Genomic DNA, 18,166 nt, shown 5'->3' with positions numbered 1-18,166 from the left:
GGTGAGCCACCTAAAAGTCTTAATTTTTCTGCTGTTTGTTTGTTGAGCCCAGTTGGGAACTTCTGTGATTAGGACAGGGGTAGTGGGTTTTTATTGCTCTCGGCTCCAGTTGAAACTCTATCCAGGCCTTTTTTTTCCTATATGGTAATTCCACAGGAATATGGTCAGTGTGACCTCTGAGAAGCAGAAGGTGTGGTCTGCATAGGAACTCTCCAGGGGCAGGATGCATTCTCATTTTGGAAAGGGGAGGTGTAGCTCAGGTCTCCCTGGAAACCTGAGTCACTGCCCCTCCCCTTTACTTCCTCCTTTCCTAACAACGGCCTGCTGATTGCAGCTGGATAGCTTTCTAGAGGTGGGTCAATTGGCTTTATGCTAGGCTTGTGCTGGTGGGAGGGAGTGCCCCTCCCCCTGCCTATGGCCACCTCAGTATTGGAGAATGACTAAGTACAGGTATTCTTCTTGTTGTCATCGTTTGTGTCCCTGTGCCTTGATAACCCCACTCTCCTTATGCAAGACTAGTCCTCTCAGCTCCCCTCATCCCTGGAGCCCCAGGTAAGTGGCTATGAGCAAGATTTTCTGTGCTGGCCCTTTAAGGCAGCTGCAACTCCTCTGCAAGCTATTTTTCCATAGACAAGAATACTGCTCTTTTCCCCACTCAATGCTGTTGGGTTGTCTCTTCTAGTTTCTGGATCTCTAGGCTGGGGCTCCAGTCCTGGGACTGAGGACCTTCACCTCTCTGGGTCTCTCTTCCCACAGTGAGAATCCTTGTGGACCCTCAGCCACCCCTCACTCATGGAAGTGGGGGGGCCCATTGTGTCCCCACACTTCTTACCAATCTCGGTGTAGTTTCTTCTGTGCTCCTTGGTTTTTAAGTCCTTTTTTTTTTTTGAGTCCAAAGTTGGTTTTTCACAATGATTGTTCTTTAATTTGTAATCCAGTTTTCTCACAGGAGGTGGCAGTTTGTATATCTGCCTACTCCACTGCCATCTTGGAATCAGCCCACTTATGGGAGTTGAGAGTCCTGTATCCTCTAGCCTCTGGGTGTTGATGCACATTGTTCCCTTGCTGGGGACAAGCTCACACTCTGCTTTCTCCTAGTACCCTTTAGGATTCAGTCCAAGGGCTATGCTCATTCTAAATGTTTCCAGCACTGGGAAGAGGGAGTATGCATGGCCAATTCAGCTCTTCATTTCTTCCTTATTTCAATACCTTCCACCTGGAGCCTTCTTGAGTCTGGAGGCCATTTTTTTCTGCCTTCAGAGAGCTTGCAGAATCCCTGATAACAAGCTCACAATTACCACTAAGTTTGTGGAGTGACCCCTATTCATCAGAGTTACCAGTGAGGCTGGTTGGGGGAAGCTCCTTCCATGTAGACCTATGCTCAAGCTTTCAGTTTCATATGTCCTTTCCTTTAAGGAAAAATCAATATACTCTATTCCCCTGCCCTGGTCATTCATTAAAAGATGCAACAGGTTTCAGGAAAGGTCCACCATCAATGGCTAAGGCTTTTCCTGATTGGACAGACATGCCCTCTGTAACTGGGATCTTGTCTTTCTCATCCTCCCCCAAAAGTCAGAGCTGAAACCTTTTTTATCCAGAGTCAGTCTTTGTTCACTCCCTTTTAGTGAAAATTCAAGCATGCAACTAACTTCTTTTAGTGGTAAAATGCTTATGAACAACAATGTAGGAGGAAACCTTAAAAATCACTTGTAAGCCTTGGTCAGTTGGCTCAGTGGTAGATCATTGGCCCAGAGTGTTCAAGTCCCAGGTTCAATTCCCAGCCAAGGCACACAGGAGAGGCTCCCATCTGCTTCTCCACCCTTCTCCCTCTCTTTCTCTATATCTCTCTCTTCCCCTCCTGCAGCCAAGGCTCCATAGAAACAAAGTTGGCCTGGGCGCTGAGGATGGCCTCTGCTTCAGGTGCTAGAATGGCTCTGGTTGCAATGGAGCAATTCCCCAGATGGGTAGAGCATCACCCCCTAGTGGGCTTGCCAGGTGGATCCCACTTGGGCACATGCAGGAGTCTGTCACTCTGCCTCCCCACTTCGCACTTCAGAAAAATACAAACACAAAAAAATCACCCATATAAATCCAGATTGCAGAGGCAAACAGAAATCTGCTGAATACCTCCAAAGGAGGAGGCATTGACTTTTTCCAGGTGGTTTCAGGTTAGAAATACCTTTCCTATACACAGAATCAAGCTCATTACCAAACCATGCCACACTCCCACCTTGTACCCAAGTTGTAGCAAACAACCAAATAACAATAAAGGAGACAGAGACCTCTACTTCCTAGCCTGCCATGTGACAGCAGAATGTGGTTGTTTGGAGATTTGGATTTCTGAGACTCTTTCAGTGCCCGCTGGTGGAATCCAGAGAAGTTGAGTGGAGTCTTCACTCAGCTTCATGCCCACAGGAACCTGATCAACCTCAGACCCATCTGAATGCTTGTCCAGAAACCCCAGATGGGGATTTTTAGAGGTCATTTTTTTAATATATGTATATAATTAGATTGTACAATACTTGTTCAGAACAAGTCAGACCTGATAGAGCAGGGGGTGCGCAAAAAAGTCAGTGGAGGGTTTTTGAATCATCCTCAGCTGGTGGGTGGGCAAAACCAAGGCCTTTACTGCAGTAGTCCACAGCAACTGAAATACTGAGTCTCACCTGCATCACTGGCGTGTCTCCCCTGGGGACAGGGTACATTTCTCTGTACCTGTGTCGTGCAGCAAAAGTCTTACCACTGGCTTGGTAGATTATTTTGGAAGCTGAAGAGGACTGAGAGAGAACCCGGCTGCAAATAGGACAATATCACATACCACAGAAGGGCAAGGAAAACACTTCCCCACTTCAAATCTCTAGCATAGCACCTGTTTGGCAAAGAATAAAGCAAGCTTTTGGGTGCGGTGCTCGGTTGAGTGCCTGCTCCGTTTTACAAGAAGAGATAGCTATTAAGCAATGATACACTGACCAGAGCAGGGATTGACTCCTCAAACTGCTTTCCACCAGCTGGGAGAATACACAGCAAGCACGAGTATAGAGATGGAAGGTCAGTCATGAGGGGTACCCAGTGGGCCTGTGGCCACCTTAGCTCCCTGCCCTGGTGTAGTCATGTTGCTATGCCATTTTACACATGTCACCTTCAATAGAAAAATGAAGTTCAGAGGACCCACAACTGTTACCCAGTGTGGAACGCCAGCTGACTTTCATAACCAGTGCTCCTTTTCTGTTATGAACCCAATTGCCTAGTTCAGACAACCCATGGCCACATGGAACCCTAACAAGTCTCTGGTCCTCTTCGAGCCTGAGTTTGCTAATCTGTAACATGGAGCCTGGGCCTTACAGAATTAGGTGGTCACCAGCTTCTGGTCTGGAAGTCTCATAGGAACGTTTGCATTCCTGGGCTGTAGAATCCTAATTAACACCAGCTCTTGCCTTTCCTTCTTGTCCTTGGCCTCAGATCCGGAGACCTTGCAGCCAGCTCCCCATGGACTCTTTAGATCCTTCCACCAGCTAGGTTGAGAACTGGGGCACTTCCTCCAGTCTGGGTGCCCTCATGATCAGCCTAGTCTATGCAGGGTCCTGTTCTGTGGGAGGGTCTCCCAGTAGAAGAGTCCGATAAGGACCATGGTTCCCAGGACCCCAGGAAGTGCCTGCTATTTGGAGAGATCACAGGCTTGCTCCTGCTGGCCTGGGCTGCTGTGGTGGACAGACCCTCTGGTACGTGTCCTAGGGCTCAGCACCAGTGGGCAATGCCGTCACTCTGTGCTTTTTCCACTCTCCTGACTGCCTAGAGGGAAGGAGATGGGAGCCCTGTTTCCCTCCTCTTCCTCCACGGATCCAGTCCCAAACAGGGCCCAGCATTTCTGGAACCTCTCAAAGACCTTTCTTTACAGATAAAACATACCTAACATCTATTGTTCTTACTCTGGAGATCCTGGACTAACACACGAGTCAGGCTCAGACCCCAAGTTTGGAACCATGGTGAAGAGACCAGGCATTGGCTCAGATGACCTGGGCTGATGGCCTCCTCACCACTCCCTGGCTGTGTGACTTGGGTCAGCCCCTTCATCTCCCTGCCTCCAATTCCTTATCTATTATAATAATCCTGAGGATAGCTGACATTCATGGGTCTTAACTGGAACTGTCTCACTTGGTCTTAAACACCTTGTGAGGGGCGTGTCCATCTCCCCTGGTACAGATGGAAACTGAAGCATACAAAGATTAAAGGAGCTGGTTCAGGGTTTCAAAGTGACATGGTGGCAAGTACCTAGTACAGGCTGTGGCTGAAGTCACTCTAAGTGGTCATTATTTTTAATAGCGTCCACATACTCTGAACTTGTCCACGTGGACCCTCTAACTGTGCAAGGGTCCCCATCCCTGACACTTCAACATCCATTTCAGGACAGCAGAAGAGGTACCAAATACTTATTATATATCTGACCCTTAGTGGCTCCTTGGTTCACAAATGTCTCTGTGGAGTGATGGCAGCGGTCTGCTGGGCAGCAGGTTAGCCTCGCAATGGGGTACTTCCCCCCACCCCGTCCCACCCCACTTGCAGGCTGCAAGACACCCTTCTTTTAGCAGTAGCTGTGTTTGTGATGCAAAAGGTCGAAGAGTCCCCTTGCAGCTGCCTATTTCCTAGGTCCAGCCGGCAGCAATCAGAACCTCAGTTTTTTCGTTTGTGGAATGGAGGAGGTGAAAATGAGCAGCCCCAGGCATCTTGAAGCCGGGCCAGCGGGGCGGGCCGGCCGGGGGCTGGCCGGGCCGGGGCCGAGCCTGGGACTGGGGCTGGGGGCGGGCACGGGGCGGGCCAGGCGACGAGGCCCAGCGGGCGGGCGGGTGCGTCACAGCGCGGCGGTGGCGGCGATGCGGTGGCTGGCGCTGGCAGCGGTGCTGCTGGCACGGGGTCCGGCCCCTGGTAAGCGCGGCGGGCGGGTGGGCTCCGGCCTGGCGGGAGGCGCCGCCTCCTATGGGCTTCGCTCCCAGTGCGCGGCGGCCGTGTCTGCGCCCCCGTGGCACAGAGCGCCCCCGGCACTGCCCAGCGCGGCGCAGAGCGGCCCGACCCCGGCGGAAGACTGCAGCCCGGAGCGCAAGCCTGCAGTGTTGGGTTGTTTTCCTCTTTCTCCACCACGGTTCGGTTCCTACCGACAATTCAGCTTGGGCAGCGACTTCCCTTTAACTCTCTACCGAGCGGCCCGGGGCAGACGCGGCCAGGGCCTGGACCTCCGGGGCGGGAGGCGGTGGGGGTGGTGGGGGTGGTGTTGGGGACACGGACGGACGCGGCGGTCTGCGGTGACTAGGCCCGGCAAGATCGCGTGTCCACAGCTGGGGTAAGCGGGCCCTTTACAAAGCACCCTGCCTGGAGGCAGCCTCCACCCCGCGGCTGGCTCTCATTCTGGGGTTTCTGCCCTCACTTCTAAGTTGCTGAAGAATTTTGTCTGTATTTTCAGGGCCTTGCCTGCCAGATTCAGGGCTGACGGGGCCATCCTGGCAAGAACGTTTGTAAAAATGAGTGTGTCCACAGCTGACCGATCTCCTGGGAGCCTGTGTTGGGTTCCAATGTCTTGCTGCAGTTGTCTCCTTTAATCACAGAAACACTTCAAAGTAATAATGACAAGAGCAAATACTTATTATATATCTGAGTTCTGAGTGAACTCAGTCGAACTAGCCAGTAACCTCTAAGTGAGGTGCTATTGTTGTCTCCAGTTTGCAGGTGTGGAAATCTACGCACAAGCCCATGAATGGCTTGTAAGTGGTTCGGCTGGGATTTGAACTGAGGAAGCCTGGCTCTAGACTTTGTGCTCATACTGGCTGAGATGTGTTGCCCTTGTTTTGTGAACAAGAAGGCTAATGCTTAGAGTTAAGTAATTTTACAAGGGTGATCCAGCCACCAAGTGGTGGAGCTGGCCTTTGAGCTAGTAATCCAGAATCAGAGCAGTAACTTGGACATCATGGTGGGAAGAAACTCACCCATGGTCTCCCCTCCCCCCCTCCCCCCAGAGCAAGGAGGCTTCCAGTTAACCTGAAATCCACACTGGGAAATTTTCCTTTAGGGCTGTCACTGTCTTGGCTGCCAAAGGCTGCAGGTTTGACTGGGATGGCTGGGCCAGGCCAGCTCTGGTGGCCTGTGAGGAGTAGCTAGCAGCCAGTGGGATGCCAGAGGGCACAGGGTCTTTGTCCCCCAGGCTCCATTACCACCTTCCTAATGTTAGGTGCTGTCAGATAGGGTACTCCCCAGAGAGAGGCTTTTTTGGTGGTCAAGGACATTGTCATATTTCCAGGAGCCCTCCAGGAAACCTGAGTGCTGGAATTCAGAATTCTTTAGTCAGCTGTGGCTGTGCCCAAGGCCATACTCAGATAATCGTGACAGCCCCTGCTTATACATCACTTATCATGTGCTACCTATTCTAATCAGTGTTTCGCTGGTGACTCCTTGTTAGCCCCTCCCCCCAGGAAGAACCTGGCAGAACCACTTTATACAGGAGTCTGGACCCTTAACCCTTGAACTTTTCTACCTCTCTATTTTGGGGCATAGCAGAACCTTAGCAGTCATCTGGTCCTACCTCATTTTGCAGGAAAACAAACCAAGGGTGGAATGTTTAGGGGAAGCCAGGCGCCAGTACAGAGCGGTGGGAAGAGTTGGCTCTGGTGTCAGATGGCCTGGGTTTGAATTCTAGCTCTGCCACATGTTGTGTGAGTTCCAGCAGGTGACTTAGCATATTACTGGCCAGGGGAGAACAGAGGGGCTCAGGCTATGTCCCCCTCTGCATCCCACTCAAGGCCAGTGACTTGTTTCTGCTACAAGTCCTACCCTCCCCTGCATCTGGAAGTGGCCATCATCCTCTTCATAATGACTGTGAGAGACAGAGGATGAGGAGGGCGTGTGTACTATCTGATTACACTGATGTCCTTTTAGGCTGCTTTCTGAGCTGTTGGAAAACGTGATCTAAACAGAAGCAAGAGGGTTAGACCCCCGTCAATCTTATTCACAGGAATTTAATGTTTGCTCACAGCAGAACCAGATATACAGTGTTTCCGTTAAGTCATGGTGCACTTTTGACCGGTTACAGGAAAGCAACAAAAGATGATAGAAATGTGAAATCTGCACCAAAGAAAAGGAACACTCTCCCAGTTTCATACCTATTCAGTGCAGTTCGATGTGGGCTCATGCACAGGTTTTTTAGGGCTCCTTAGGTAGCTATCCCGTATAGCCTCTACAGACTCGTCACTGACTGATGGCCTACCAGAACGGGGTTTCTCCACCAAACTGCCGGTTTCCTTCAACTGCTTATCCCACCGAGTAATGTTATTCCTATGTGGTGGCGCTTCGTTATAAATGTGCTGATATTCACGTTGCACTTTGGTCACGGATTCGAATTTAGCAAGCCACAGAACACACTGAACTTTCCTTTGTACCGTCCGCATCTCGACTGGCATGGCCGTGGGCTGCTCCGTTGTATACACGGTGTTATGTCATCATCTGCGCACGCGCACATGCTGCTACATTATCCTACAGAAACTGGGAGGGTTTTCCTTTTATTTGGTGCAAGATTTCACATTTCTCGTCTTTTGTTACTTTCCTGTGACCAGTCAAAAGTGCACCATGACTTTACGGACACACTGTATATCGTATTTTTCGCTCCGTAAGACACACTTTTTTCCCCACAAAAGTGGAGGGGAAAATGCCCTTACGTCTTATGGAGCAAAAAATACAGTATTAAATTTTTAACACACCATTTGGTTCAGAATATTTTTTTTCTTATTTTCCTCCTTAAAACCCTAGGTGTGTCTTATGGTCAGGTGAGTCTTATGGAGTGAAAAATATGGTAATTTGTGGGATCTAGTGCAAAGTGAAAATGCACGGTTACCTTACTAAAAAATTATTAAAGCTTCCAGAGAATAACAGAAGAGACTGGTCCAGATGGAGGTCCCTTAAGCATACACACCATGTGATGCAGGTCACACGACAGGAATTGCACCTGACTCACTGGTCAGCCTGTATGCCACTGTTTATTGTCCCCACCTGCTCAGGGCATGCAAATTATTATTGGTAAAGTTATTTTTCCATTATACTTATATTCACCACACAAGGAATTATCTTCCCATTTTTCAGAAGGAGAAACTGAGGCTCTGAGGGCCTTACTCCTAATAGGACCAGGTTTCCAACCCAGCTTTGTTGAATGCAAATCACTAGCTCTCCACTTACCACCACCAAGCCACTGGGAAGGCCGGGGGCTTTGAGCAGCCCAATGCCTGGCCCACATGGAGCACCCAGGGCTCCCAAGTGACAGAGCCTGTGCTTATTGAAAGAACAAGGTTTCCCTACAGCAGTATCTGGTCCCTCTGTTTGGGTCAGTCTCATCCTTGCCTATGTTGTCATATTCCTCCTTTAAAAAATGGCTATGGAAGCTGGTAGCTAGTGGTGGGACATCCCCTTCTGAAATCCATGTGCAGACACAGATGGCTGTATGAGCCACGGGCAGTGGGCTTTACCAGAGGGTGCTGATCTCTCTATTTCCAGCTTGTACCAGATGCCTTCTGTCACAGGGTCTTTGCACAGATGGGGCCCTCTCCCAGGGAGGTGATTCATTTTGCTGTCCAGAATTTTGTGGTTCTATTAGGAGTAAGACCTCCAGAGCCTCAGTTTCTTCATTTGAAAAATGGGAAGATAATTTCTTGTATGGTGAGTATAAAATCAGGGCAACTCGTCCTTCAGCTCGTAGTCAGCTTCCCAGGGTCTCTTCCCTGACCTGCAGATTAGATCGGGCCTTGCTCTGATTTGGGGAAGCCCTTCATATTTTCCTTGTGATATGTGACATTGTTTGTCATCACATCCTCCAGTGTCTTTTCCTGACGACCTCTACTAGACTGAAGGCTCCACGAAGTTAGGAATGCCGTCTTCTTCACATGGTACCTGGCACATGGCTGTGGCTCAGCATGTATGTGTTGAGTGAATAACTGAACAAAACATAAGCCGGAGTATAGGCTGGGGGAAGTGAGAGTTCTGAATGCAGAGATCCCGGGGGGGGGGGGGCGCTGGGAGGGTCTTCCTGCCACCTCAGTTTCCTGCAATGCAGGATCACGAAGCAAGAAATTTAGTTTTTCTCTGGGTTGGACTTCTTGACAGTTTCTTCTTCTAAGTCAGCAGAGGGGAGACTCTGCCTTGGTGGGGATGGCTCCCTAATCTTACCTGGTGTAGGAAGGTCTAGTGAGTGATGCCCATCCTCCTCTGTCCGGTGACTGGCTTGGCCCAGGTTTGTTTGGCTTACCCCATGCGAAGCAGAGGGGAAGGCCTAGACCCCCATGGACACCGCCTGACTCCGTACTTTGGTGCTGCCATTGCTCCCCATGGTCCTGACTCCTCTGTTGAATTCTCTTTGAGCCACACAAGGCCTGATGACAGCGCTGGGGTAGAAGCTGTGAGCGGCTCTCCTAGTAGGTAACCAAACATCCAGCTCAGCTACCTGGCTAGGCCCTGGCTGCTCTACCTGCCTCTTTCCCTCTCTTCTGCAGTGCCTGTCCCACAGACACGTGCACATGAACTGTGTGCCTAGAGAAGGGTGTTACCCTGGAGAACCTGGCTTCTGAGAAAGATCATCACAGTCATGGGGTCCCCTACTACTTGAGAACCTATGTCCCCTAGCAAAGCTTTAAGACTCCAAGGAGCCCTTGAGCCTCACAGCGTCAGTCATACCACCCTTGACCTCTTATTGAAAGTAGGTGTAACTGTCTGGTCTGGTGGCCACCAGTGTCGGGCAGAAACGAGCCTTCCAGTGAACAAGGTTGTATTAGTTTATTAGGGCTCCCATAACAAAGTACCGTAGACTGGTGGCTTATACAACAGAAACGTATTTCTCACCGTGCTGGAGGCCAGAGGTCTGAGAACAAGGTGCTGGCAGAGTAAGCTCCTTCTGAGGCTCCTTTCCTTGGCTTGTAGATGACTACGTGCTGTTTTCACAGGGTCTGCCCTCTACGTGCCTCTGCATCCTAATGTCCGTTTCTTATGAGGACACCAGCCATGTTAGATTAGGGTTCACCCTAATGGCTTCATTTTAACTTAATGATCTCTTTAAAGGCCCTACCTCCAAATTCAGTCACATTCAGAGGTCCTGGGAGTTCGGATTCACTGTATGAATTTGAAAGGGACACACTTCAACCCATCACAGGGATCACTGCACTTCAGAAGGAAAATAATGGGGATAAGAGGAGGGGAAAGAGGGTTTGTCTTGGAAAAATGGCTCAGCCTCTTCCCTTTGGTGGGAGCTATGGAAGGGGAAAGGTTATGCATATGCCTCCAGGGTGGAATCTGGCCTCCTGTGGGGACTGGGGCCCTTGGCACATTCTCCTGGTTCAGTCACTATAAATAATCCCTCCTTCGTGCAATGTTAATAGGAGGAGACTGGGCTGTGGGAGCCCAGCCTTGCTCTCATCCCAACCATATTGTTTCAATTTCCTGCCTTCCCCAGCTCTCCTGGCCTCCAGTGCAGAGCCAGCCCTCGGAGTGGATGGAGCTGGACTTCAGTCTGGGCAGTCTTGTGGCATCCCCACTGCTCTCTGCCTGGAGAGTCCCTGGGCAGCTGTTGGAGCCGAATCAGCCTGGTGTTCTGGTTGCATGGCTGCTCACTAGGGAACTCCCACTCTGGGGGTCTTTAGACAGGGCCTCAGCAGTCAGTGGAAGTGCTCTCAGACTAATGTAATACAGCATACTGGCAAGGTGTTGGCCCAGGGGGTAAGAGACAGGGGAGACCACGGGGGCATTTCTTTCTTCTGTCCTGTGTCAGTGACCTGTGTGAACAGTGAGATTGTTTGAGATTTTACCTCAGCTGCCGTCCTGAGTCACCTGTTGGTCTGTGTTCCTGAGTAGCCCCCTAGGCCAGCTGTGTCCTGAGTCACCTGTTGGTCTGTATTCCTGGGTAGCCCCTTAGGCCAGCTGTGTCCTTGTCACTGCAGACACAGTAGACCTCGTTCTTGTCCACGGGCTACTTAACAGTCCAGTTCTGAATTTACTTCCATCTATATTTTCCAAGGTAACCAAAGATTATCATAGTGTGGTAGGCTGAATAGTGACCCTCAAAGATGTCTGTGTCCTAAACCCTGAGCTGGCAAATGTTACCTTATATGCCTTATATGGCAAAAGGCACTTCATGATGTGATTGAGGGTCCTTGGAGCATCCCAGGGGGCCTGGCTTCTAAGAGATGAGAAAGAAGGACAGTGCATTGACCTTGAAGTAATCTCTCTCAGATGTTTGGTGTATTAAACCAACAGTGAAACCACACCATAGGATGCACTTATTGGCTGATTTTTACAATGAAAACTATATTTAATGTGGCGCCCCACCCCCATAAACACAGTGGTCTCACCTTATAGACTCATCTCCTCTTCACAGCGTCAGGTCCAGAGCTCGGCTGTTTCTGTCATCCTTCCTCCTTGCCTATCTGCAGCACTGGCCAGAGCTCAGAGCCTCGGATGACTCTGACCTCAGGGCCTAAGCCCCTTCAGGTGACCAGATGACATTTGGGGTACTTTTGTGGTTTAGGATGACCTGGAACACCTGCTTCTTGGAGTTATGCCCTGGGCTGCTCAGGGGTGGTGAGAAGACAGCCTTGTTCGGAAGGAGGAGGTTTTGGGCCCCTCCTGTGCAGAGTGTCTTTTCCGGGTCCGCCTGCCAGGAGAACATGCCCCCTCTGAGCTCCAGGCAGCCTGTTCTCCCTGCACAGACTGCAGGGTAGCTCTTGGGGGTTGGTCTAACTGAGAAACCAGAGGACAAGAAGTCGTGGGCTGGACCTGGAATCCTGGAGCATCTTTGGGGTGATTGGGAAGTTCTCTTGACCCTCCTTGTTCCCAGGCTCGTTTGTTCTCTGTTCCTGCACTTAGCTCCCAGTCCGAAGAGACTTAGAACAAGAAATGGAACACCCCTGTGGTTGTAGCTCCTGGTACCAGTTTAATAATACCTGCCAGACTGGTGCTGGTGATTGTGTTGGTGACAGTTGAAACAGCTGAAACAATGAAAGGTACTTAGAAAGGCAGCTCCCGGACCCCCAGCATTGCCCACGCACGCAGTTGGCCATCCTGGGGCAAGCAGGCCTTAGGGAATGGATGAAGGCTGGGAATATTTAAGAGCTTCTAAAAATCCAAATTTTTATGTGAAATATCCTAAAATTTAAATGTTAGTAACTAATTAAAAAATTAGCCTGACCAGGTGGTGGTGCAGGGGATAGAGCATCGGACTGGGATGCGGAGGACCCAGGTTTGAGACCCTGAGGCTGCCAGCTTGAGCGCGGGCTCATCTGGTTTGAGCAAGGCTCACCAGCTTGGACCCAAGGTTGCTGGCTCGAGCAAGGGGTTACTTAGTCAGCTGTAGCCCCACGGTCAAGGCACATATGAGAAAGCAATCAATGAACAACTAAGATGTCACAATGAAAAACTGATGATTGATGCTTCTCATCTCTCTCCGTTCCTGTCTGTCTCTGTCTATCCCTCTCTCTGACTCTCTCTCTGTCACTGTAAACAAAACAAAACAAACTTCTAGGCCCAGTGGTCAGTGGCACTCTCCATGGACAGGATCATCTCACAGAGGGGCACAAGGGCTCCCACAGAGGCTCCACAAAGGAGCCCCCATCCTGGCCATCCTGAGGGCAAAGAGTGGACGTAGAGGGGTCAAGGTAGCCTAACTCTCTGTCCATACAGATCACCTCAACTCCTGAGGAAATCCTCCTTATCTTCCTTCCTTTTTTTCTCTGCAGAGGTCTGTGGGGCCCTCAATGTCACCATTTCCCCAGGGCCCATTGTCGACTATGTGGAAGGGGAAAATGCCACCCTTCTCTGCCATGTTTCCCAGAAGAGGCGGAGAGACAGCTTGCTGGCTGTGCGCTGGTTCTTTGCGCGTCCCAACTCCCAGGAGGCCTTGATGGTGAAGATGACTAAGCTCAGGCTGGTGCAGTACTACGGGAATTTCAGCCACAGTGCCTATCGGCAGAGGCTGCGCCTCCTGGAGGAGAGGCGCGGGGTGCTCTACGCACTTTTCATTTTGAGCCTCCGGTCAGCGGATCAGGGGCATTACAGCTGCAAAGTCCAGGAAATCAGCAAGCACAAGAACAAATGGACGGCCTGGTCCAATGGCTCCTCAGAGACAGAAATGAGAGGTAAGCATGTCCGTTGTCATGGGAGAAGCGTGGGGAATAGGCCAGTGGTTCTCCCTATGGTGGTGCAGGCCGGAGCCTTCAGGGTGGTTCTGCTGGGTTAGAACACATCTTCTAAGCCTCTCAGGGCCACAGGCATGTGAACCAGGTCATAGGCATCAAGACAGATTTTTCTGTGGCTTCTGGGCTGATTTGTATTGTGTAGCTGTGGAAGCAAGGAGAGAAAAGAGCAAAAGCCTGGCCCCATGTTGTCCAGTCTGTCCCCTTGGGCAAAACCTCCTTCTTGGTTAAAAGATGGCACTGATTGGATGCTTCACCTCGAGCTCAGGTGTAGCACCTGATTGCTTTGGCTTTGGGATGCCAGGCGTCCCGGGGAGGAGGCACACATTGGGAGGTCCTGATGTCCGTTGCCAGGCCTTGGAGCAAGGGAGACTGGTGGCTGTGAGCTGTTGCCCAAAGGAACTAATCCATGACTTAGCTTGTAACAGTTCACTGAAAAATTCACCCGAAAGTGGGCAAAGGTCCAGCGGCGGCCCTCCCTTCCTGGAGACAGTTAGGAGATGTGGGTCATGTCCTGGCACATCTTAGCTACCAAGTGCCACATTTGAGGGTTATCATTTTTATCCAAATGCTCTATTCAAGAAGACACCTTTCACAATTTTAATAAGACTCGCTATTATGTGCTGAAATTGTGTCTTAGATTGCTTTGAGTTTGGGCTGGCACAAGAGCAAGGGGGTCATAAAGTAAAGCTGATAGTCCCAAGTGTGAAGTAAGAATCTACATTTATTACATACCTATAATACAGTATTAAAGGTGTTAGTGATGTTTTGATAAGCTTGTTTCAAGAGATAGAAACTCAGTTGTGAAAAGTATTGTTAGTATCCTGTATGAATAAGGGATTTGTTAATGTGAGTAACTTATGTGAGTAGTCTTTAAGGAACCTATCTTTGTCCTTGGAGTTTGCATATTGTAACGATCTAAGCACAGAATGTTATATTATCTGAAATGTGCACTTTCTCTTTTTAAGCAAATTAATTCAAGAGGACAAATGGCTACTAATATAAATATATATTTTGGCACAGAAAATAGAAAAATACATCAGATGACTGCAGGCTAAGGAAGGAATGCACTCTGGACATCACTAGGCTCTGAAACATAAGATTGCGTGCCTGTTCCTTTTATTTTTATGTCACAGTATATTCGGCAGCTGCACTCTTGGCAGTAAGTACTCTGCCAATGAAAACAGATGAAAACGTTCCCTGCACTTAAGTGAGTGCGGTCATACAGTTCATTCATGTCGATCTACTTTCAGGGAGTGAAATGGGCTCCTTCCAGGACGTGTGTATATATGTGCTCCAGAAACCTGAAGTCATTCGTGAGAGTTCACTGGAGTTAAAAACCTGCCCCCTCTTCTCCTTCTCTCCACTTAATTCCCTTTCCCTCTTTCGTTGCCCTTCCTCCCCCTTTTCAAAACCCTTTTCTCTTCTCATTCCTGCTCTCTTCTCATCTCCTGTTTCTCACCTTTCTCTCTTCCCTCCTCCTCTCCTTGCTCCTTACTCACTGTCTCTTTTCATCTTTCCCTTTCCTGTCTCTGTCTGGGGATCTCTCCCCGGGAAGTGGCTCTAACCTCTCCAAGGAGCTGAGCCTCCCCTGCTGTGTCTTCTGCCTCTAAGCTTCCTGCTCCTCAGGTTTCGTATCCTGGGCTGGGCTGTGGGTTTCTGATGAGAAGGTTAAAAACCTTAGGAAGCAACAACCATACTTCTAGAATGGGCCATTTAGGCTTCCAGAGATCTGCTGTAAGGGATTAAGGAGAGGCGACTGGAGGTGCATGGGTAGGAGGTGCCTGTGCTGGCTGCGGGCAGTGTGGAGGCGTGGCTCCAGCCCTTCCCAGACAGGGGTGGGGCAGGCCTGTGGCTCCACCCTCCGGGGTGCCTTTCTCCAGGACAATTCCTTTGTTTTCCTGAATCGGCACCTCAGTAGTTGCTATGTGGAAAACAAGAGTGTAGCAAACAACACAATGTGGGCCAATACATGTTTAGCTTGGAATATTAAAAAGAATTTCTCAGATGTGTTTCTGGATTGAGTACCTTTGCCCCCTGGGCCCCGTGGTCCATCTTTCTTAACATGCTCACTCTGCTCTCTTCCTGCCCACAGGCTTCTCAACCCTTCATGGAGAAGGGAGCTTTCCTTGTGAATTCTTTCTAACACTACCCCACACCCTGGCCTTGATCATGGATTATTCTTCTTGCAGCATTCTTTAGTTTGTTTGTTTTTTTTTTCATTTTTAAATTGAATTTATTGGGCTGACATTGATTAATAAATTTGTATAAGTGTCAGGTGAACAGTTCTATAATACATCATCTGTATATTGTATTGTGTGTTCACCACTCCAAGTCAAGACTCTTTCTGTCACCATTTATTTCCTCCTACCCTCTTGTACCTCTCCCAACCCCCTTTTCCCTGCTGTGGGTCAAATAAGTTTACAAATATGATATATATGTTTGCCCGCTTATAGTTTGCATTGGATGTGAGGGACAGGTTGAAAGCAGGCCAGGGTCCTTATACCCCAGGGATAGTCAACCTTTTTATACCTACCACCCACTTTTGTATCTCTGTTAGTAGTAAAATTTTCTAACCACCCACCGGTTCCACAGTAATGGTGATTTGTAAAGTAGGGAAGTAACTTTACTTTATAAAATTTATAAAGCAGAGTTACAGCAAGTTAAAGCATATAATAATAATTACTTACCAAGTACTTTATGTGGGATTTTCGCTAAGTTTGGCAGAATAAATCTTTATAAAACAACTTACTATAGTTAAATCTATCTTTTTATTTATACTTTGGTTGTTCTGCTACTGCCCACATTGAAAGCTGGAACACCCACTAGTGGGCAGTACCACTACCACTGTTATAGCCTAAGGCTTAGTTTTAAGACTAAGCTTTTCCCCACACCCTTGACTGTTGCATGATGTGGGGTGGTGCACTCTCATGAGGAATCCCATTATGTCTCAGATAAGTGACTCTGTATCAGAGACTTTCTTGTTTGTATATTGGATTAAAGGTTTTTATTTCTACACTATAAAATGGGGCAGAGGAGCCCATGCTGGAGGAGAGCAGAGAAAGGCCACGTGGAGGAGAGGAGAAGCAGCCAAGATGGCAGAGTGCTGAAGGAGAAGCCAGTTTGTGCAGAGTTTGTGTAGAGAGAAGAAGATGGGGATCAGAGGTGAATAAGGCTGGTGAGGTAGAAACTTTGATTCTAGGAAACTCGGATGAGTCAGTGGCTTTAGGAGCCCTGAATGGAAAGGGAAGTGTTTTCCCACTGTGTGTATTTCTTGCCCGCTGGGTACAAACTAGGATTAAAGAGGATGGCCCACCAGTTCTTGGCTCCATTGTTTCATTACCGTCTGTCTGAATCAAATGTAAACCTGCATGGGCCAGATGGCTGTGATGGTGGCTGCGGCTACTGGCTTTACACTTGCAGTGTTCTTTTTTATTTTAAATTTTATTGATTTTAGTAAGAGAAGAACAGAGAGAGAGAGAGAGAGAGAGAGACTTGCATGTGTCCCAACCGGGGATTGAACCAGCATCCTCTGTGCTTTGGGATGATGCTCCACCCAACTGAGCTATACAGCCAGGGCTTCTTTTTTTTTTTACAGAGACAGAGAGAGAGAGAGTCAGAGAGAGGGATAGACAGGGACAGACAGGAGACAGGAATGGAGAGATGAGAAGCATCATTCATTAGTTTTTCCTTGCGCGTTGCAACACCTTAGTTGTTCATTGATTGCTTTCTCATACGTGCCTTGACCACGGGCCTTCAGCAGACCAAGTAACCCCTTGCTCAAGTCAGCGACCTCGGGCTCAAGGCGGTGAGCTTTTGCTCAAACCAGATGAGCCCACGCTCAAGCTGGTGACCTCGGGGTCTCGAACCTGGGTCCTTGACATCCCAGTTTGATACTCTATCCACTGTGCCACCGCCTGGTCAGGCTTTGCACTGTTCTTAATGTGAGATCACATTTTTGTCCTTCTCTGTAAATTTCCCAAAAGGCTGATGCACAGTCCTTTTCATCTCGCTGATGCAAAAGGAGGTCAATTCATGCTAATGCAGTTAAGAGCTGACTCAAGGCACAGAACAAGGGTCAGAGGCATGTTGGCTCTTACTGCTTACCCTGAACTCCATGTGTGGGTTATTTTCTATTGCAAAAATAATATAGCTCAGTTAGAGAAAACATAGAAAAACATGGAAAGGACTTGCACTATCTCTACCCAGGCATAACTTAACATTTCATTTTAAATCCTTTTAGACATGTTGATGCAAATAAAAATTAAAAATCTAACTCCATTTATACCATAAATACCATTTGAGACTGGCTTTTCTCAGATTACTAAATAGTGTGAACATTTTTCTATGTTGTTAAATATGCTTTCATAACATAATGTTAATGGTGGAATAATATTCCATGATGTGAATATACCACAGATTAACCTCTTAGTTACTGTTACTTAAGTTGTTCCATAAATCTTCACTAATTAATGTCCCTGTCCATAGAACAAAGTTCTGGAAATAAGATTGCTAGAGCCAATGGTACACTCAATTTAAAGAATGATACAATTTATTTCTAAAAATTTTCCATTGATTTGAGAGAGAGAGAATAAGACACAGAGAGAGAGAGAGAGAGAGAGAGAGAGAGAGAGGGAGGGAGGAAGGGAGAGAAAGAGAGAAGCATTGCCGCGGACCAGCGCAGCTCCAAATAACGGTGCGGAATTAAGGAAACACACTTTGTCAGAACAAAACCAATGGGACCGGGAGGACTCCTCAAACTGCCTGGCAGTATCTGAGTGCCCCACAGCCCCAGTTTGCTTTATTATATAGACCTATGCAAATCAAGGACCCTGATACAAAGTTGCACATCAAAGGCTAAGACTGGAACTCTCCCAAGGCAAAAACAGGATACATTAGTGAAATTTACAAACATCTGAAACAAACAAAGAGTCAGAGGAAGGGCATGTATATTGCTTCCTGCA

The 18,166-nt window shown here is 48.6% G+C and overlaps 1 protein-coding gene across 2 annotated transcripts in view; it reads left to right on the top strand.

Moving 5' to 3' along the window:
- Positions 1-4,819: 4,819 nt before the first annotated feature.
- VSTM4 (V-set and transmembrane domain containing 4) overlaps positions 4,820-18,166 on the top strand; it is a 105,093-nt gene continuing 91,746 nt past the window's right edge. For both annotated transcript variants that reach the window (XM_066243635.1, XM_066243634.1), the window contains exons 1-2: positions 4,820-4,920; positions 12,747-13,145. In XM_066243635.1, the coding sequence (XP_066099732.1) occupies positions 4,869-4,920; positions 12,747-13,145 (451 nt within the window). In that variant the 5' untranslated portion in view covers positions 4,820-4,868. The remainder of the gene's footprint in view (positions 4,921-12,746; positions 13,146-18,166) is intronic.

The sequence above is a fragment of the Saccopteryx bilineata genome, chromosome 9 (genome assembly GCF_036850765.1).
Source record: "Saccopteryx bilineata isolate mSacBil1 chromosome 9, mSacBil1_pri_phased_curated, whole genome shotgun sequence".
Lineage (NCBI taxonomy): Eukaryota > Metazoa > Chordata > Mammalia > Chiroptera > Emballonuridae > Saccopteryx > Saccopteryx bilineata.
The sequence above is the reverse complement of the archived record's forward strand: the minus strand, read 5'-3'. Positions and strand labels throughout refer to the sequence as shown.